Genomic DNA, 21,058 nt, shown 5'->3' with positions numbered 1-21,058 from the left:
AGAGAGATAGAGAGTGAGTGAAACAAGCAAATGATTTGGGAGGTCCAGAGACTTCACCGGAGTCTCTGGACTGGAAATCTCAAAAACTGCTGAAACCAAAACTGCAACAACTTGAGTTTGGAAACTCCAAATGAAATGAAACCAATTTTGTTGTAAAGAGGACCTCTCAACAAGTTTGGAAACCCTAAACCCTAAACCCTAAAATATGAAAACAAGTGGGGGAGATTTTTCTATGATTTTTAGAGTGAGACCTCTCAACACGGAGAATCGAGAAAAACTCCAATATCGAAAACGCAACAAGTGATTCATGCGGAATCTGTTTTTCATGAACTAGAGCTTGTCATGTGAATAAGCACAGGGCTCTAAAACATCACATGGATATGATCCAAATAACAACCAAGAAATATGGTGCAAGGATGCAAATGTTTGAGCTCTCCTCAAATGATACGATCGAGTTACTCACTCGAGATACCTCTTGATAGTACGACAACTAACCTATAAACCGTTCTCCCAACTAAACCACGAGACCGGTAAGAGAGAAACCCTAACAAGAGAAAATCTTAACCTTGCGCATTCCACTTGAGTTAGATGATGAAGATCTTGACTGCGACAAGATGGAACTTCTTTCTTAATTGTGCTTGCTTGATGAAGTCTTGCTAATTGCTCCCCCATCACTAGGAGGAAGCTTCTTCTTCAGCGCATCTTCACATATTCATGAACACCATATGGATGGAAAGCTTCAGGCATATGATCTCTTCGAGTTGGATCATCTTGAACTTGCACTTCATTTCTTCATTCTTGATCATGTTGATGTCTTGAAGTTAGACTTGAGGGCTCACTTCATCTTCATCTTCAAGACATACTTGACACTTGATATTCTTCATCAATTTCTTTTTATTGCAACTTTGAAGCCAACATGTGGTTCAAGCATTGTCTATGGACAACTCCTACAAATATAACTCAATGCAAACATTGGTCCATAGAGATTGTCATCAATTACCAAACCACACATGGGGGCTCCATGCGCTTTCAATGGGGCCACAGACCGACCCCTCCTCGGCGAGCAGGTGTTGAGGGCGATGACCTGCTAGTGCTCTCGATCGACTCCTCCGCATCCACCATGCATCACCGCTCCCAGGATTCCCTCGTCGCTAGGGTTGTCGAGGGAGAGGGGATTTCTTTGCAGGGAGAACTGATGGGGGCCAACTGTTGAGGGCGACAACCTGCCACAACTAAGTTTTACCTTGCACGTTGTGGCGAGAAATGATTTAAATTGGAGGGGTTTTCTGTCAATTATCCCACATGAAAGCGTGTTATGTTCGACAATTTTGTACTCCCCCGTTCCATGAAACATGTCGGAGATTTTTTTTTTAAATTTAGGTGTACCTAGACACTACTAGCTATATACTACATCAAGATTTTACAAATCTCACACATGTTTGGTGGGATAGAGGGAGTATGACTTTGCTCTTGATGGACAAAGTTTTGTACCGGAGGAGTACACCGAAAAAGGTTTTGTACGAAAATGCACAAGGTGCACAAGGTTTTGCATGAATTGTGCAATTACCTCGAGAAATTTATTGGCCAACATCTCCGTGGTAAGTCGCAGTTAACTCAACCCTAATTCGATACAGACTGCCCTATCCACGCACCAAGCCGGCGACGGCGCCGGAAGAGAGGATCGGCGACGGCGAGAGCGTACGATGCCGATGAGAGCGTTTTGGGAAAGTTCTCTCGACAGGGCCGAAGGTCTTTGGTAAGTTCTGTCGAAGGGGCAAATCGCACTGTTCCGGCCCCCACCGCCGCCCTAGCCGGGTGTGGTGAACCCTATTCCAGTGCGGCTTTGCCGTGTCGATTCCCACTACGACCCCCCCGACCAGAAAAAAGAAGCAGAGAACCTTCCGTCTCGCCGGTCCGCCCCTCCGCCCCCGCCCCCGCCCGCGATGGACTTCTCGGAGCAGGACGTCGACGTCTTCGAGGAGTACGACGCCGGCGACGGCGCCGAAGCCGAAGCCGAAGCCGAGGGGGGAGGCGGCGGCGCCTCCTCCGGCTCCTCCTCCCCGTCCTCCTCCTCCTCCTCCTCCGCCGCCGCGTCCTCCTCCTCCTCCAGCGGCGCCTCCAGCGGCCGCAGCAGCAGCGCCGCCGCCGGCGGCGGGGACGAGGAGGGCGCCGACGACGCGGAGTTCGACTCGCTGCCCGCGAGGCACGCGGCGGCCGTGTACCGGGACGAGTTTGAGGAGGAAGAGGAGGCCAGAGATTTGTTCGGCTCCGACAACGAGGACTACGTCAAGACCCCCGCCCGGAGCAACTACCTAGTTCCAGGTTCGCGCTTCGCCTCTCGTTACTAACTAATGCTCGCTAAAATTCGTTTGGGCGGAATACCCACCTCTGTGTTCGGTAAAGCGTAATTCGTTAGTAGATTGGAATGTAACCCTACTCAACATTTTTGATTGGCTGGTGTTTATTGGGAGTGGCCGCTCCTGGGGTTCTGGGAGCTGCAGTGAGTTTTGTTTTTTTAGATTTAAGTACACGGCGAACTCTCATTGCTTCAGACTTATGTTTGAATCATTGTTCCAACTTTCAGCAGCGTATATCAGGCTAAGTCGAGCATAATGTTGCAAATGATTGAATTCTATGCCCGCGTCTTCTGGTTGCTGCTTGCTTTTGTAATTTGTTAGGGGAGATTTTGATTTACAAAAGCACCAATCAAAACCATTGATTTACAAAAGCACCAATCGAAACCATTGAAACGAGCCATCAAACGATATACCAGTTGGGGTTTTGGCTCATTTGGGTAGCTGCTAGTCGGAAATATACTTTCCACTATCTACATTTCCTATTTTGGTTTAAACTAGGCAAGTATATTAAAGAACAACACTCTGTAAATAGCTAAAATTAGAACTTATTTCTACTGTAAATTACAACTATGAAGAAGACTGAATCTAAAATCTGCTTCTGTTTGAAAAATAGATTTGATCATTATATCTTTCACAATACAACCCCACTAGACTACTAGAGGTATGAAGGTTTAATAAAATTATATCATATAAATAATAACATGAAAATGAAACAGTATTTCCATGCTTTGTGTGTATCTTACTAAAACGTGCGGGTCTGCGCCCATCCAACCTATGTGTACTCTATTACTGATATATAATGCTCATATGCTTTGTGGTAGAGAATGCGATGACCGAGTTGTTTCCCTTGCCTAGATATATACTCAATATTCTAGAGGCATGGATAGTACTTTGAAAAGGTTGAGTGTATCTAGGTTGGGAGATAGGGATTATCAGTCTCTTATATTTTGCTCCTTTCCTTATAGTGCTGCCCCAAATACGGAACACCAATTTTTCTCGGGGCGGACGAGGTGGCAGGGGCCCACCTCTTCTTCCAAGACCAGGAGGCCATCCAGGAGGACGGAATAATTTTGGCCACGGTGGGAGGTTTTCATATGGAAATGGGCGTAACGTTGAAGGTTTTGTTTCAGAAATGAAACTTAATAAGAGTGAAGAAACTCTATCTAGGAAAGCTGTTGCTTTTCAGGAGGTGCACAATATTACCATGTTCTTTTGATTTTCCTTAGTTGTTTTTGTTCCCTATAGAGCTATATCCTTTGTTAACTCATGCAGCCATGTGAGTTCGCATGCTACAGCCGTGTTGATGGTGGGGATGTATATTTTGATGATCGCAGCTTGGTAAGATCTCAGAGTTGCTGATTGTCAATTCAGTTCCCTTTTAGTGAATCTATATTTTGGAAGTTTGTCTATGAAGTGTGGACAGTTACTTTCTGAACACATGTAGTTTGCCCTAAACGTTGGCTGTTGTACTAAACATTCTTATTTTGTAGAGGCTTTTCAAACGTAATATCTGCGACTATGTCGGTGAAGATCTCAATAAGGGTTTTGAAACATTTACAGAGAAAAGAGGTACTTCTTTCTGTGAGAAGTAATTTTTTGTTTCTATATTCTAGTTACTGCTATCAACTCTGTTTAATGTAGAATTTATTATCTGGGTTATTCCCTACAAACTTCTATTTCAGTTGTCATAGACCTAAACACATATACAAGAACAGCTTGATGCCATGACATGTTTCCCCTATTGTATATGGTAAATGCAACTATTTTTTGTTTCATGCAGGTCTTGAGTAACCTTAGATGGACCACTTCTTAAGCCATCTACATATATAATTTTTCTGTAGAATAAATTCATACTATATTTTAGCTGATATTTTGCAGTTGTGTCTTTCGTAAGACTGGATAGTTTATACATTTTTTTATATAAGAAAGGACATGGAAGAAAATCTTCAACAATTCAGACACTAGCTGTTTCTGATACATAATGGGAAAGGAAGTTATTGAAGTTAACTCCGAAATTTCTTTTTTGAACAATTGGATCCAGGGATATGATAATTCCATTATTTGGACGTTCCTTTTCCTTTTGAATCCGTTTCTGTCAGAGAGCATTCATTCATGGTTAATGTGGTAATTTCAGATTTGGGTTCTCAAGGATTTGGCGATCTTCTTGCATGCATAAGAAATTCAAACCTACCTCTTCAGAACATACATTTTGTGGTAAAATTCATTGTTGCAACTTTATATTTGTCCTTTTGGCACTCTATGCTGCAAATTCCTGATCACATATGCTTGTCTTGCAGACGTACCGCAACAACCTTAACAAGGTATGGTCCTTCCAGTGCAGATTATCTAAACCATAACATCTTTTCCTTTCCCTTGTTGTAGCTTATGTTTGTCCATGTGGACGAGTCAGGTAGTTACTCCTACAAGCTTACCACTGTTTGGTTTGTATCTAGCTTAATCGATTGACAGATACGTACATATTATATTTTGCAGGACTCTATAACAAAACTATTTTTTTCGTAATTTCCTTCACTATGATTGTATGCTGACAGATTCTATGCGACTATCTGTAAAATCGTCAGATATTGGCCACAGCTTACCTAAAAGACCCATGGAAGATGGGTGTGCACAAAAGAAATGGTGTTGTGTACCTTGATGTCCATAAGCTCCCTGAAAGACCACAAAGCGAGATTGAGCGCAGGAGGTTGACTCTCTCTCTCCCCCCCCCCCCCCGCTCTCTCTCTCTCTCCCTCTCTCTGCTTATCGACAAGAGTTACTCCCTCCGATCCTAAAAAAGTGTCGGGAGCCTATTACAAACACGTTTTGCATTTAAGTCCTTCTGAAAACAGGAAAAGAAGCACACAGTACGTCCGCACGTGGAGTACATTCCCGGCAAAGCCACAGAGCTAATTTACTGCACGTGGTCTGTCTAATAAAAAGTGGAGTGCGGGTTAAGAAACAAGAAAACTTGAGGATTTTTTTACAAATTGTCATGTCAGACATTTTTTCTGGACCGGAGGGAGTACAAAGAAAAATAGTCTGAGATCTAGTATGCTAAATATGTTGATGGTTTAGTTCTTATAGGATCTTGTGTGATGGTAATCCTACTTGCACAGGGGTATCTTGTAAAGTTTGAGTTTCATGGTGCTGATTTATAACTCTCTGAAGTTGAGTTGCAAAAGGTCAAAATGTAGAATGCTAAATATGTTGATGCTTCGAGTTCTTATTGAAATTGCGATAGCACAAGTGGTTCTTTCCAGTTTGAATTGCATAAAGCTGATTTAGTTCTTTGGCATTTTTCTTGATCTGATGTATCATGTAATAAAATATAGTTGCCTAAAATGTGTCTCTATGGGAAGCTTGGAAATGTGTGAAGGGCTGCAAATATATGTGTCATTTGCCTGCAAAATCAAATGGTGCCTTGATATTTGTAATCATATGTTTAGAGTTGTCATGCTTACAGCAGATGAATCTGACATGAGTATCGATTTGATGTACCTTTTCTTGCTGGTGCCATATTTGATATTCAGATGTTTTTGGGGATATTCTTTTGAAAATCTTGCTACTGAGAACTCTATTGATGAGGAGGGAAAAGGTATTGATGCAAATGTAGAGTATTGTTCTGTAATAAAGACGAAATTGGGCGCGCATCGCATTATCATGGGTGCTGAGATGGACTGCTGCGATGCAACTGATGATGGTAGGCGGTTCTATGTGGAGTTGAAAACAAGCAGAGAGGTCGTTATTTTTTTTTCCATGAAATTCCATTGATCTGGTACCAATCATATTCAATCTAGTCACCATTTTGAACTTTGTAACAGTTGGAGTACCATACGGTGGAGAAATATGAGAAAGAGAAGTTACTTAGGTTCTGGGTAATTTTTTTAGCCTCTTATTTTTGTAGCTATTGCATGACAGCATTTTGTTATTTCATTGATATTATTTGAAACTTCTTGTTCTGTTCTCTTTCGCAGTGCGAAATTCGATCATTAAATTTCTTACGTTTTATTTGATTTCTTAAGTATTGAGAGAATTTTGCTCATTGCGGGGCTGAGGATATATGTTAACAACTTAACTACATGGCTATCTTGTTATTATTCCCTCTGCCATGCCAACTTCCAACTTTGTAGTGTTAATCTTGATTCTTCAGGAATCATACCTTTGCATTAATTTTTCACTTGGCTAAATTTTACAGATTCAATCATTCCTTGCTGGTGTATCATATGTTGTCGTTGGATTCAGGTAATTTTCAATCATCACAGCATTTCCTTGTTAGCATGACGAGCTTCGTTTCAGAGACTAAATCCTTAACACTCCGTCTTGCATTTCATAAAGTCTTTATGGTTGTCATACTCATATGCAAGAATTATGGTGGTAGAACTGTCGATAATTGCTGTACTATTGCAGTAATGCTGTCAATTAGATACAGAAGCAAACCTATCTTTTTGTGATTTCATTCGTTTCCCATGTATGTTCTGAATTGCCATGCTTACCTGATTTCTCCATTGGGTTATCAGCCCCATACTCTTGATTTGAATGCCCATATAGTACATCGGAGCTTCAGTCGTCATCCATCGTAACTTTTTTTTTCTACACATTGCGTGCTAACTAACCAGAGGTTTTTGCTTAATGAGGCGTCCAACCAGAAAGACATTCAAATTCCAATCCTCTCATGTTGACCGTACGGTCGATACAATTAGGAAAAAGAGTACACTTGAATTACTTTGGTGGTGTTTGAGATGTATGTGTTTTTTGGTGATCAATATTGGTTCTTAAGTTCCACTCTTATCTTATTTTCTTGCAGGAATGATGCTGGTGTACTTGTACGAACTGAGAGATTAAGAACTAAAGATATCACACAGAAAGTGAAAGCAAAGAACTACTGGCAGGTACGCAAAATTAATGTTTGTGTTGTTTATTCGCGGAGTCGTGATAATTGAGGAAGAACATGAGTGCAGAGTACCTGAGTACAATAGGTGGAGTATTCAAAATTAGAAAAGCATAACCTATGAAAATTTTAAATAATTGAGTTGTCATATCAAATCTCTAATAGGTAAAGGGGTTAACACTTACAGTTCTCTGATGCCGTATTCCCTTTTTCTAAGTTGACTTATAGGATAACTAATGACTATCCCCTCCAAATTCTTGCTATGCAACATATGGGAGTATTCATTTAATTTGAATATGTAGTTTTCAGTTACTACCTCCATTCCATAATATAAGCCCTTTTTAGCGAACTATTTTAGTTTGCTAGAACGGCTTATATTGTGGAACAGAGTGGTACTTTCTTGCACTTCCCAGTGTATTATACGTTTCTTGGAATAATATATTCGATCTGTACTTCAGGGTGGAGTCTGCCTGGCCTTTGCTGACGAGGTTTTATGCTGGCTGTATGGTACTGTCAAAGAAAGTAAGAATTTCCTTTGCCATTCTAACTAGATGCGTTTTCATCTTTCTCTAAAAACTATGCACCTGTTGGCATTCCTGATCTCGATTACTCTGTTTGCATGCATGATATTGTTTCTCCTATCTCTTACAGATGAAGACTATATTCTGCAATTTGCACACCCGTTCCAACGTTTGGAACTATTACGCGCCCAGTCTCCGTGCCCCGAGACAATAACTCGGCATGTGGAGGAGCTCTCTGGCGCAGCACACTAGATCAGTTCGTGAACAAAGCTCTGGCACTGATGTTTCGAGAGAGATCCGGTTTCACGGACCTTATGTTAGCAGCGTCCGGTCATATATGGCTGAGCTATACTGGATGAGAGAGGCTGACCAGAAACTGACATCACCATGATATATAGTGGGTCAATGGGCGCAGCTACAGTCAGGGTTTGCTCTTCGAGTTGCCGAAGAGATTTTGAAGCCATCAAGCATTGTATTTCTCCTGTAACAGTACTAAGTTATAAATTAGCAAATGCATTGACACGCTGCCATTGCAATGGTTCATCCCACAAGGCACCAACGATGTAACTTTTGTACCAAAGATATTTAATTTTAGAGATAGACATTGCATGAGCACCCTTTGGAGTTCTGTAAACTAGCGGCAAGAGTTACCTTCAGGTTATAGATTTGAAAAGGCATGTTTGGAACCTGGTCATTGTCCCATGTTCTCGCAGGAATTAAGCTGTTCGTTTTATTGAAAGCTTAACAATTACCTACTCCATTCGAAAAAAAGTTACCTACTCCATTCGAGATTAATTGGAGTTCTACCTCTTCACCAAGTCAAATATTTTTATGTTTGACCCGTCAGTAGGTGTTCTCATACTTACGACATCAAACATATATGGCATTGAAATATATTTTCTGATGCATCTGATAAAATTATGTTGTTGTAGACAATGGTAACTCCTCTTTGGCCAGATTTGGTCTAGAATCTAGCTATGGATGTACATGTTTTGCAGTTTTGCTTATTTTGGAAAATACTTGCAACAACTACTTTGGAATGGAGAAACTGTGTTTCTCTATACACTTGGTCAAACTAACATCAGTATCTTGAATTCCATTTAATTTCATTTTATGAACAGAAATGATACATCCTTTTGTCAATTTACATCAAAACAATATGATACTTGTAAAAAAAGCATCACATGTGAACATTAGGGCGCAAATAAAAGGCACGGCAATAGAGATAACTTGATAGTAATCACTGCCGTGTAAAAAACCCTCTCAGTTCTTTCTACTGTGTGAACTGCTAAAGACCCGGTGCAGTCTGGGCACCTGCTCGAAGTTCACCTGTTATGCAGCTCCGTGTTACAACGCCTATTCAGAACCTTCTCCTTGCACCACTGCACGATTTGGGCGGAGAAGACACCGGTACAATCGACAGCCGTGTCGAGCTGCGTGGGCACCACCATTGCCTTCCGCGGTCTAATGCTCCCGCTGCCTCGAACCCATCCGCCATTCCCGGCAGCAGCTCGACGTGCTCGTGCTGTTCGGAGAGCTTCTTGGGCAGGTAAAGAGGAGACCGGTGCAAACCAGCTCCAGAGGCAAACCGCCGCCTCCGGACGACGAATTCCGGACGTAGGAGTGGGCACAGACCATCAGGATTTCCTCCGGCAACCACGAGTCCCACAGCTGGTGAACTCTCTGCATCCAAGGCGCTACTCCAATCTCCGTGGTGGAAATGTCTGGGTTTATGACAATCTTATTATCCAACAGCCTCCGTACAGATACCCAGCTAAGGTAAAGGATCTTTGGCTACCAAATCAGCAAGCCTGGGATGATGAACTAATTGACTCTCTCTTCCAACAACCCATTGCACAATCCATCAAGCAAACTCCAATCATTCACTCGCAAGATCAGGACTTATTGTGCTGGAAGCTAACATCAAATGGCAAATGTAATTCTAAAAGTGCGTTCTATGCATGTTTACAAAGATTGCATGAGCTTGGAGAGCCTCGGCCGAGACAGGTTTCTTTAGACACTACTAATCTTTTGAATCAGGTTTGGAAGTCCAAAAGCATCCTGCCAAGAGTACAAGCTTTTGCATGGCGCTTTCTTCGCAAAGCTATTCCTACAGGAGCTCGTGCAGGGAAGTACTCAAAGCATATTAGTAAGTATTGTTGCAGGTGTGGCTTAGAGGAAGATGATATCCATCTCTTTTTTACTTGTCACTTCGTAAAAGCTGCATGGTTTAGCTCCCCTTGGTATATTAGAACTGAGATGATAATTCAAAATACTCGCTCCTTGCCACAAATTTTGCTCAACATTCTCAGCATGCCACATCCACATGCTTCCCTGGAGAATATTCTAACCTTTATGTGGTGTATTTGGAAATCTAGAAATGATTGTCTATTTGGCAGGAAAAAAGTAGAGCCATACCAAATTAACATCAATGCGCAAGCTCTGCTAAATAAAATAGAGCTGCCCAAGCCTACAGATGTGACTTTGCAGGTGATGCCACAGACAATCCAATTGACAAAACAACAGGGCCTACTGGAGCAAGGAGAAACGCTCACTGCTGATTTGCAAGTTCCAGGAGCGCGTATATACTCAGACGCGGCATGGAAAAGCAAAAAGGCTCTTGGAACTACAGGGATCGAAGCAACAGGAATAGGAGTATTTATGCAGTTCAACCTCAATGAATGCAGCTACAATGTCATGGTACAAGCCTCTACTTCCTTAACCTCTTCGGTTCTACAAGCAGAAGCAAAGTCAATGTTGCTAGCAGCTCTACTCTCGAAAGCCTTCAAGATCAACAGGCCAACGTTGCTAACAGACAACAAGCTCCTAGCTAAAGCAGTTGCAGACAGAAAGTTAGACTCTGATTATATACACTGGAATACCAGGGACACTCTCGCTAACATTCTCAACTCTACAAACAGGTTACAGGCCCGGGTGTTCCACATCAAAAGAGACATTAACAAAATTGCTCATAATTGTGCTCACAAGGTGCTTAGAAATTTTCTAGGTCCACCTATCCTAAGATGTTCTTCTTCAGCTCATGCTTCCCCTTCTTGCCCTATTCTCTCTATTTTTAAAGATTCAGAGTGGCAAGAATTTGTAATACATGATGTACAATGCTTTGAGCTGAATGAATGAAATTGGCGCTCTTGGCGCCTCTTCCTTTTCAAAAAAAAAAAAAAAATTGATGCTAACACGTAGCTTAATTTGCTGCATGTAGCAGGCCGGGTTCACCTCTGGCCCTCATCCGTCCTCCTCTTTCACATTGAGTGACAGAGTCAGGTGTGGCGTCGTGACTCGTGACTCGTGACACAGTCTTGAACGGTGCGCACGAAAGACCCGTACATAGCCGATGCAGCGGGAGAGTTTCCTCTTTGGGAGACCATCCCGGCGACGAGCTCCAGCATGGCCGCAGCACAGAAAGAGCCGAAGTGGGGCGGCAGGAGCACGGCGCAGTTGGCGGCGACTCTCGTGACATCCGCGGCCATGGACGTACGGAACGCCGCTATCACCTTGAAGTTCCTCTCCCACGCCAGGTCGTGCTCGTAGGACATCCACAGGGACGCCACCGCCTGGGTTCCGCCGTCTCCTCCTCCTCCTCCGATTTTTACCCACCGTGACCGAAGGAGCATCACCGCCGTGCCGCCCTCCATCCTAAGTGACAATTCCGTTGCTTCCCCAGCCGCCAGCGACCGAGCGAAACTTGGGAGGAACATCATGATCCTTGGACGGCCGCCACCGCACCTGACGAATTGGAAGAAGTCGTCCGCTCCGTCCGCAATTTTCTCGAACCGTTTCACCGTGGAGTCAGATCATCATCATCAGGAGTACTTCCACTGCTGAAGGGTTGTTTTGTGGTACCCTTAAATAAATAATAGCCATCCATTTTTATGCATCCAATGGTCCGTAACAAATCATACCACTGTCAAAAACGAGACAGGTATGATTCATACCTCTATGAGAAAAATCGGCACCGCTTCAAAATTTCGCTTACATGGGCCTTGGCCCAAAATCTCCAGTCCAATAACTCTCTACCTCTGTGATCTTGTTCGCCCGAAAAAAAAGAGCCACAAGTGTCGTATTCCTGTGCCTCCGTCGCCTCCCTCACGTGGCCGCCGCGCCGCCGCGCCGCCGCTGCGTTCCGCATGACTGCGCCGCCCGCTCGTCTCCCCCTCACGCCTCGGAGCTGTTTGGTGGCGGTGTAGCAATACGTTAGCGGCGTCGACGTTGGAGGAGACAGGTGGGCCTGCCCGTCGATGGCCGCATAGGTCGACGGGCGGCAGCGTAATGCCCATCACGCCGGTGGGGGCTTTGCTATTCTTCGCTTCAAGCCCTTGTCGGAGCCCTCGGCGAGGCGAGCGGCCCCAGGGATGGTGGCGACGCAGCAGGCACAGCTGTGGCGCCGTCATCGAGCTCGCGCATCGGGGCACAGGGGCACAAGTACGAGACCGTCGTCGTCAGATGGTTGCAGCGGCGGCGGCCTCCATCGAGAAGTCATCATTCGTCACCCAGCCAACCTTGTCTACATTTGAAACCAGTATGTCTACATTGAAAATCAGTATGAGTAAAAGCTACCAGATCTGACAACACTTTGTCTACATTTAAAACCAGTATGTCTACATTGAAAATCAGTATTTGGTTGGATTTTTATACTACTGGTATTTTATCATTTTAATTGATTGTTGCTTGGATGTATAAATATGTGTTTTCACGTCACTTGAGATCTTATATGCTATCCGTATTTGTCTTCAATATGTATCCCTTGCCGCAGTGTGTCATTGATCATCAAGCACTTGCCTGCCTCTGGACAATCTCAAACAACACAGCTGGTAACGGGGACTAGACTCACGTTGGTGCTCTTGGTATATTGAATTTGTATATTGGCATTCTGTATTGAGAAAAGGAATAGGCATGCTGGAATTAGCATGTTGATACTAAAGAAAAGAAAATTCTGTATTGCTCAGCACAAATATCACAATCCCATCCTTGTTCTGAGAAGCCAGCTTCTCTTGGACAGCATACTAAAGCTGCCGTCTAGAAAAATTAGCATGTGCTCCAGTGTAATGTTTATGCTTATGTTGTTTTTCCTTTGTAGAGCGGCCACCCTTCTAAACATTTGTTGTTTGTCTCTAGGTTGTGATCAAGGCAAACATAATCGGACAACTGGTGCATCTTCTGCAAGGTGCTTAATAAATTGCTATAAAGGGCAAGCCATTATCACTGTGTTATTTCTTCAGAGAAAGACGAAGCAAATTACTCCACAGGAAACCTGCACAATGTATTCACTGTAGTTCTCAACAGTAAGGGATTTCCCGTGGAGACATTCTGTATTGCTAAAGAAATCCGCGAACTGTTTTGTACGCTAAGTTTCATTCTTGTTTCAGTATTAGTATGGAACAATTATGTGTTGTGAAGCATCAGGTAAAGAAGCCACAATCTCGTGTTGATCACTTATTTCTTTTGTAGAAGTCAGACAATTTTGCTAGCCCGTGCCGCCCAATTTATGCAATGCATTTTATACAAGGAATTAAACTTCAAGTCACTCTTCAGGTGGAGAGAATCGGAATCCAAATCCAGCTGATGCACGTCCTTTTGCAGAAGCATGACGAGATGACTGGATCAGTGATGAATGGTGACTTAGATATCCTGAAAATTGTGGGGTTGTCCATTCCCCAACTTTCGTCTGTCAATAGGTTGAACGATGCAAGCTCAGTGAGGTCCAGTACCCGGAGGAGGAATCTGAGCTGACCCTGGTCGTCCAAGGAAAATGGAGTGTCATACTCCCCATACAGGGCGACAACATTACACCCCATACAGGACATGTTGGATAGCTTTAGGTCCCTGGGTTGTTGTCTTAATTTTTTTCCAGCCAAGCTGTCTTAATTGTTCTATTCTTGTAGGTGTATGTCGCTCGAATAATAATTCCCACTCTTTAGACAGATAGTACTGAAATATTTCTATGGAAGTATAAATCCATCAGATAATGAGTTATTACTATTACAGAATCTTTGTACTGAAAACTGCAGTGTCAAGTACTCATTTTAGGAAGCATGGACAATATTCTTCAGAAAAATCTAACATTCCTAGAACCAATGGTGGTTCTCCTGAAGACGCGCATGATCGTGCAACTGTTACTTGCACTCTCTTATTTATTCTTCATGCATCATACAAATGAAAAAGTAGAAGTAGCTTTTGTATTGGTACTATTTCTCTCCTTGAGAAGTACTAGTACCGACGATAACACATAAAATTCTGAGAAATAGGAGTAGATGATTTGAGAAAACACCAAATTTCAGCAACTAATTTGGTCCTCCATAAAAAACCGTGATTGACACATCTTAGAATTAGTTCACATTTCAAGTCAATACGATCACATCTTAGAAATAGGTTCACATTTCACGTCAATACGATCACATCTTAGAATTAGGCTCACATTTCACGTCAACGACATCAACAATGACTTTTCATCAGAACCTTGACATGCTCAAGACCCAGGTTCCTCCTGATCTGCTCCAGGTTCTCCTCCATCACATCTATCTCACCAAAAGGAAGCTTCAGATTTAGAGCCTGGGGACCAACATTGCTTGCTTCATCTTTATTGAACCTAATCACTTGTTGGATTCACCTATTTTCCAGTAAATAAAACACACAAACTTGATCATTAAGAATACTAATATAAACATGAGAGCGAATCAAGTTTGGACAAGGCATAGAACAAGATAAGATGATGCCCAATAAACTTTGTTTCTTCACAATCATTACTGAAATCTTATTCTCATATGTGATCCTTTATGAGGAGTACTAGAAAACGGTCCTAAAAGAGATCTCAGTGAAGTTCCTTCACTTTTAGATACTAGACACTGCAAATTTTCACTTTAAATGCCTTACTAATTACCGAGTAATTAGAATGGATACCTGGGTTGGGTTGATTAATGATTTGTAGCATTAAGTGACGGAACACTTCAGTCAAATGCAACACAAACTAAAAGAGATGACTGGCATATCCTCTGTATACACCAATGGCTGTTTTCATGTGTACTAGCTGTGTCACCGACATTGATAAGTTGCTCCAACATCAGCCTGCTTCATAAGCAACGTAATGTGATAATTATAATTAATTTTCATTTCAGTGATGCTTGTCACTAGGGTAAATATTTCAAAGCAGAGCCAGAGCATCATGTTGCACGAGCAATCTCCATACATGAATGGTTTCCTGGATCACTTGCTGCATAAGGGGTCATCTAATTGGATGCTCATATCTGCCAAGAAATTAGAATCAGTATGAACATTACATTCAGTAACGCACTTGGAAGTAAACCACAAATCGAACAGGCCGTCGTGTGGCATGCCGTCGACGGCGGCTCTGTGTAGGAGAGGGTGTTCGGCGACGTCGCGCACGGTCCACGGATGAAGCCTCCGGTGTGGAGGAGGCAACGGACGTTGTCGAGGTGGCGGCGGAGCGCTCGAGCATGTGGGCAGTGGCCGCGTGCGACGTGGAGGCGGCGTAGTCGCTGGTGTAGACGGCGGCATCGTGATCGGCCGTGTTAGGCGGTGGCCGTGGGCTAGATGGAGGGCGGCGTGGTGACTTGTGGATGTGGACGCGGCGGCTTGTTCGCGTGCTCGCTGGAGCGGCGGCGTGGGGGATTTCTTGGGCGCTGCGTTGCTTCGGCAGCTAGATCTGGTGGCAATGGCGGTTGCCCGCAATGCAGGAAGGGCCGACCTGCTGGCGGCATCGCTCGCCGGCAATGGATGGAGGATCGGGCCGATCCGGTGGCAGCGGCGGAGGTCGTCCTCGAACCACGATGGCGACAGGGTGTCGATGTGGCGGCGAAGTTTCTGACCCAGCCAAGCCCTCTTTCATCCAATTGTTGGACCGGGCCGACAAGTTTTATTTTTCTTTTCATTATCTATCTCTTGTTGGATTATTGGGCCTAATCTTAATCGGTTAATCATGACCGTTGGTAAAATCATACCTCTTTGGTTTCTAGCTGTGGTAAAAGATACCGTAAAAGAAGCCCTGCTGAAAGGCATGAACCGCTTAGCTACTCGAGCCATGCGTCGTGGAAAGGAGTTGCTCATGTTGGCTCGCACAGTATTTCTTCGATTAGAGCGTAAGATGCGTTTGCCTTCCTTGAGCACACGCTTCAGCTTTGCCTTCCAACGGAGCAGCGGGGCGTGCGTGATCTGCCAATCTTCAGACATGGTAACGACGGTTTCGAGCTTGAGCACGGCCATCTCTAGTCGCTCCACCTTGATCTCGGTAGTTTCGCGATCACGACCGTCTTCTCCAGAGAGAACTGAAGATAATCTTCGGACTGCCTCGCCGGCGATGGCTGAACCAACTATGCCCGCCATTGATTTGCTCTATCTGTGGAACTGCAGGGAATTAGATTTGTGCGAACACGAAGGTGAGAAAACTGGTACTGGCAATAAGTAAGAGGTAAGAGACACGGTGCTTGCCTTTTACACTGGCTTCTCTGATTTGCTCTCAGTCTTCCGATGAGAGCTCAAAGTCCGATAAAGAAATCCAGATGTTAGGTTTGCCGCTGACTACCTATCGTCTTTTCCAGCCGGTTAAGCATTTGTTTTTGGCAATGTGGAATTGTGGACTAAGAATAAATTTCTTACCTCTTGAACATTGAAATTTCATCCCATAGTTAGCTGGGTAGGTTCATGGAGTGCGACTTTAGATTAGAAAATTTCACATATGAGTGAAAATAAATTTCTTACCTCTTCGATGATATTGAATATTGAAATTTCATCCCATGGTTAGCTGGGTAGGTTCATGGAGTGCAGCTTTAGATTAGAAAATTTGCAGTTAGTCAGTTGAACATTCTATCTTCTAGACCTTTGCCACAACTCTTTGTTTAATGATACAATGTGGTTCATTGAGAAATAAAATTCTCCGTGCCACCTGTTTTTCTTTTGCGACAAGTCTACTTTTGTTCATGATGATTATTATCCAAACGACAATACTTCAAAAGTACTAGTACAATAAAGAGAGCGATTTTTTGGAGCAGGTGCGCTTTGCGCACCCGTATCTGAGACTAGTCACAATGCATAGTATCATATAGAAGTATCATGCGTATGATACTACTACATGTTACTATCTACACAATGCATGGTATCATATACTAGTATCGTAGTCTCCATATATTAATTGTTTTGTAGAATCTCAATGCAAATATATGTATAAGATTTACTTGACATTAATTTTTTTAGTAGTATGTGCTATGATACAGTATCTAACTACTCCCTCCGTCTCATAGAACAGGGCGTAAAAACATTTGCACGACGATTAAGGAGGCTCATACACGATGATTTGTTTCCAAACGTACCCCTAATAAATTGCTACATACCTCCTTATTTATCTCTCTTGCCCCTCCTAGCAGGAACAAACAATAGAATTAACTGCCTACACCACGTCCCTTCGTTTGGTTGAAATTAATGCCGCGTGCTGGTATAGCCAATTGAAGTTGCATGCACACAATTTTTAAATCGAAACATGCATGCAGGAGTAAAGTATGGAAGGGCAAGTTGGGAAGTACTACACTAATTTTACACCCACGCCTTATGCTTTGATGTAAATTGCAAAAAAATTATACGCCCTAAGCAATGGGATGGAGGGAGTATGATACTAGTACCCTCTCTCTCATCCTTAATTGCACTGTCACATCAGCATTTTGCATGCATGTAATGCATGATACTACCTATGATACTCCCATTGTGGGTAGTCTGAGACGTATACCCGTCGCTTGGTTTTCTTGGGATGTGGATCGTCCTTGCAGGTCAGCAGGCTGCCTGCCTAACGAGGCTCTTTGATCATGGGTGGAACAGCAAAAAAGTTGCCTGGTAGGTCACTGTTTCTCTGCTATGATTCCTCACGTAGCTTTGTATTGACTTTTTGTCTTTATGTGTACATGTTCGCCCGTGACTCGATTAGAAATATATAAATAGACTGATTAGCAATCACATGGGAGTTTCAACCGGTAACGACAAAAAAAAACATTTTGTCTGGCGGAAGTGGAAGTTCAGGTATCTCTGTAACTTAGCAACTTGGAAGAGATAAATTTGAGTAAAAGAGGATCGGTAGTTTGTGAAGATGCATTTATTTACAACATGATCGCTAGTACATATGCCTCGAAAACAAAATCACTGCCGGATGAAATGACACTATAATGCAAACTTTTGTGCAATTTGTACAAGCACTATATTATCACACAAGGAAAGAGAGGGGATAGGAGAGAGAAACAGAGGGGAAATGAAAAATAGGTGCTGCTCTGACGCTCTGCACAGATGGGAATTCACTTCTGTCTGAGCGGTGGGTGCCTGGGTGGTGGACACGTTCCCGGAGCGAGACAAACAAAGATAGGAGTACAAGTCAATCCCTATTTGCTACAGGGTCTGAGCCTAGGGATAATTAGCAGACTCTCCTGCACACACTGCTAAACGTCTGCACACTCTGGTTGTAGCTCTCATATCCCTAGAAAAGAACAGAGGGCGGAGATACGCGTGCGCTCTGCGCACGTGCGCCACCACACTTTTTCCGTACAATAAATAGAGACAAGCCATGTTAGCTTATATGTTATAATAACAACACTGTTGATATTGCGTTTGAGATTCAAACTCTTCTATTTATCGAAGTAGAAAGTTAGAAACACATCTGAAATACAAATAACTGAATCTGATGAAATAGGTAAGGGTAGCCTCAGTGTAGAAGTGAACATTAACTATCGATCTCTAGTGTTGATCAGGTCACTAGTAGGAGAAAATCATCCCGTTTAGCACCTCGTTAACTCATTTGTAGAAGTCAAAGTCTGTCTCAGGCTTCTTCACGTTGGTTTGGTAGCCCTTCTCGAAGTCCTTGGGGAGGATAACATACCGATTTTTGCGGACAGCATGCATGCCAGCTTCTTGGCAAATAGCGGAGATATCAGCAGCACTGATTTTATCCGGCCTGGAGACATAATCTTCCAAATCGACCTCGTCACTCAAGTTCATCTTAGCAGTACAGACTTGGAAAACAAGCCTCTTCTGCCTACGGTCTGGCAGAGGGAACTCAATTTTCCTGTCCAATCTTCCTGGACGCAACAGGGCAGGGTCTAGAGTGTCTGCCCGGTTGGTGGCCATGATAACCTTCACATTCACCGTCTGGTCAAACCCGTCCATCTGATTGAGTAGCTCCATTAGAATACGCTGAACCTCTCGGTCAGCACCGGTCTGAGCATCGAATCGAGCAGTGGCTATGGCATCAACCTCGTCGATGAATATTATAGCAGGGGCATTCTCTCTAGCCAAGCGGAACACATCCCGAACCATCCTCGGGCCCTCCCCCAAGTACTTTTGCACAAACTCTGAACCAGCCACCCTGATGAAAGCAGCGCTGGTGTGACATGCCACGGCTTTCGCAAGCATCGTCTTGCCGGTGCCTGGAGGACCATAGAGCAGCACCCCTCTGGGAGGATCAATACCGATCTGCTTGTACAGCTCGTGATGTGTCAGAGGCAGCTCGACGGCCTCGCGTATTTCTTGCTTCTGGATATCACATCCCCCGATGTCCGTGTACAGGACGCTAGGCTTCTCCGATGGCCCGAGCAGCGAGACGCTGTAGTCCGCCTCGGGAGGCAGCACGCCGACGAGCGCTTTGGAGTGGCGGTGCAGGGCGACCGACGCCGACGGCTCCAGCAGCTCGCGGTCGATGGTGCTGAGGATCGGCACGTAGTAGCTCCTGCCGGTGGTCGACCCCACGATGCCGTTGCTGCCGTCCACCATCTCCATGAAATGGCCGGTCACGAGGGGCGCGGCCTGGACCAGCTTCATCTCTTCCTGCGCGTGCAGCAGGTCGCGCATCAGGTGCTTCTGCTCGTCCTTCACGTACTCCTCCTGGATCGCGACGAACTCCATGCGACGCTGGAGCGATTGGAGGAGACCGTAGAGGTCGTCCTCGGCGGCGTAGGAAGGGCCAGAGGTGGCGGGGTAGCATGGCGGAGCCGCCGACGGGAGAGCTGCGGGAGCGGTGTGTGATACTGCTGCGGCCGACATTGCGGAGGGCTACTAGTTTTGCACTTTGCAGGCGGGCTCGGGTTTGGTGTTCGGGTCCGTCGAGCGGACGTGCGTGGGAATATAACGCAACGCGATCCGGGCGAGACGGAAGAGGGGTCTCCTCATGATTCTTGTACTCCGTATTTGAGTCTTTTTTTTTTTTTTTTTTGAAAGCTGCGTTTCCATTCAACAAATACGGAATACAAAGTAAACCGTACAGAGTACAAAGTCAAGAGCATACATACGCAAAGCAGAAACGCAACAACCAGCAGAACCGCCGACCACGCCGGGGAAGAAGAAGCCGCTCCACCACCTTACCCTCGCCGGAGAACGCTTCCTCGCATGAAGACGGCCGCAGAGCCCGTCCGCCACCACGTGACGGCACCTAAGGCGATGAACGAATCCGGCCAGCGCCCTCTCAGACCTTCTCTTCCCCCGCACCAGCTCCTGTACAGGCGACACCAGCCCCGAACGGAGACCGCCGGGACCTCGCCGCACGACCTCCAGTCCCCCCGCAGCAAGAACGGAGCGCACCTTGCCGCGACGAAGAAGGGGACAGAGGACAAAAGCTCCCAGCGCCCGTCGCCGTCTTCGCCACACCGACCGCGCCTCGAGCACCCAACCCCACCGAATCGAAAGATCCGGGGGAGACCAAGTCCAGCCGCTCGCCGACACCGCCGAAGACGACGCCGGGAGGGAGATCGAGCGCTGGCACCAAAACTCCACACGGGCATCACCATCCCCCACCCGATGACGCCCTCGGAGGACCTAAACCTACTATCTACACGGCCAGGACGCAGAACCAGGGTTCCCCCACTCTCCCGCCGCCGGAGCGGCAGGCGGAGAGGGAGGGAACCACCGGCCTGGCCCGGCGGCGGAGCGAGGAAGCGGGGTCGCCTTCTTATCGCCTACAGGGAGGGGAGGGGATAAGCCTAGGCGAGAAAAGACTATATTGTTCCGCCGTATTTTGAGTCTTTTTCAGACAGAATCCGTATTTGGTTCTATTAAGAGTTCTATACTGAAAGGCGAAATCGGTCTGTAGAGGCACGGAAATCCTAGACATACGGACTGTGAACTTACGGAAACCTTTACGGACGTACGTGTGCTCAGTTGGTTGGCTGAATCCTGATCCTTTCCTAGACATACCAAAAAGATCGTTTGCGCCAGCGCCTATAATATTAGGATCTATCCCCTGGATATTCCGCACTAAACCCAGACTGGAAAACATTATGGTCACTAAAACTGCCTGG

General features: G+C 44.9%; 2 protein-coding genes and 2 long non-coding RNA genes across 5 annotated transcripts; 2 read left to right on the top strand and 2 right to left on the bottom strand.

The window, feature by feature from the left end:
- Positions 1–1,639: 1,639 nt before the first annotated feature.
- Positions 1,640–8,460, top strand: LOC127315711 (NAD-capped RNA hydrolase DXO1). The gene is made up of 13 exons (XM_051346181.2): positions 1,640–2,322; positions 3,323–3,546; positions 3,630–3,695; positions 3,848–3,926; positions 4,492–4,571; positions 4,655–4,678; positions 4,940–5,061; positions 5,888–6,095; positions 6,179–6,232; positions 6,553–6,599; positions 7,162–7,246; positions 7,704–7,767; positions 7,897–8,460. Exons 1-13 carry the CDS (start codon positions 1,944–1,946, stop codon positions 8,016–8,018), a joined length of 1,554 nt encoding a protein of 517 aa, XP_051202141.1. The 5' UTR covers positions 1,640–1,943; the 3' UTR covers positions 8,019–8,460.
- A 3,339-nt stretch (positions 8,461–11,799) lies between these two features.
- On the top strand, positions 11,800–13,803 carry LOC127315702 (uncharacterized). 2 transcript variants are annotated; one of them, XR_007860161.2, is made up of 3 exons: positions 11,800–12,615; positions 12,900–13,187; positions 13,317–13,803. It is a non-coding gene; the product is annotated as an uncharacterized lncRNA (long non-coding RNA). The 2 variants fall into 2 exon arrangements; XR_007860162.2 differs by lacking the exon at positions 13,317–13,803 and having other exon boundaries at positions 11,800–12,303; positions 12,538–12,615; positions 12,900–13,132.
- A 291-nt stretch (positions 13,804–14,094) lies between these two features.
- Positions 14,095–15,613, bottom strand: LOC127307210 (uncharacterized). Its single transcript, XR_007855330.1, has 2 exons — positions 15,073–15,613; positions 14,095–14,391 (listed from the first exon to the last, which is right to left on the bottom strand). It is a non-coding gene; the product is annotated as an uncharacterized lncRNA (long non-coding RNA).
- A 2,950-nt stretch (positions 15,614–18,563) lies between these two features.
- Positions 18,564–19,808, bottom strand: LOC127307145 (26S proteasome regulatory subunit 6B homolog). The gene has a single exon (XM_051337879.2). It carries the CDS (start codon positions 19,806–19,808, stop codon positions 18,564–18,566), a length of 1,245 nt encoding a protein of 414 aa, XP_051193839.1.
- Between the last annotated feature and the right edge of the window lie 1,250 nt (positions 19,809–21,058).

Source organism: Lolium perenne, chromosome 1 (assembly GCF_019359855.2).
Source record: "Lolium perenne isolate Kyuss_39 chromosome 1, Kyuss_2.0, whole genome shotgun sequence".
NCBI classification, from domain to species: Eukaryota; Viridiplantae; Streptophyta; class Magnoliopsida; order Poales; family Poaceae; genus Lolium; species Lolium perenne.
Note: the sequence above shows the minus strand (reverse complement) of the source record. Positions and strands in the feature narration are given on the sequence as shown.

Excerpts from the sequence above, each read along its gene's own strand:
- LOC127315711 (XM_051346181.2), top strand. The coding sequence starts at position 1,944 with ATGGACTTCTCGGAGCAGGACGTCGACGTCTTCGAGGAGTACGACGCC. Across the intron at positions 3,927-4,491 it reads AACATTTACAGAGAAAAGAG|ATTTGGGTTCTCAAGGATTT; the intron begins GTACTTCTTTCT and ends TGGTAATTTCAG. Across the intron at positions 6,096-6,178 it reads AGTTGAAAACAAGCAGAGAG|TTGGAGTACCATACGGTGGA; the intron begins GTCGTTATTTTT and ends ACTTTGTAACAG.
- LOC127307145 (XM_051337879.2), bottom strand. The coding sequence starts at position 19,808 with ATGTCGGCCGCAGCAGTATCACACACCGCTCCCGCAGCTCTCCCGTCG.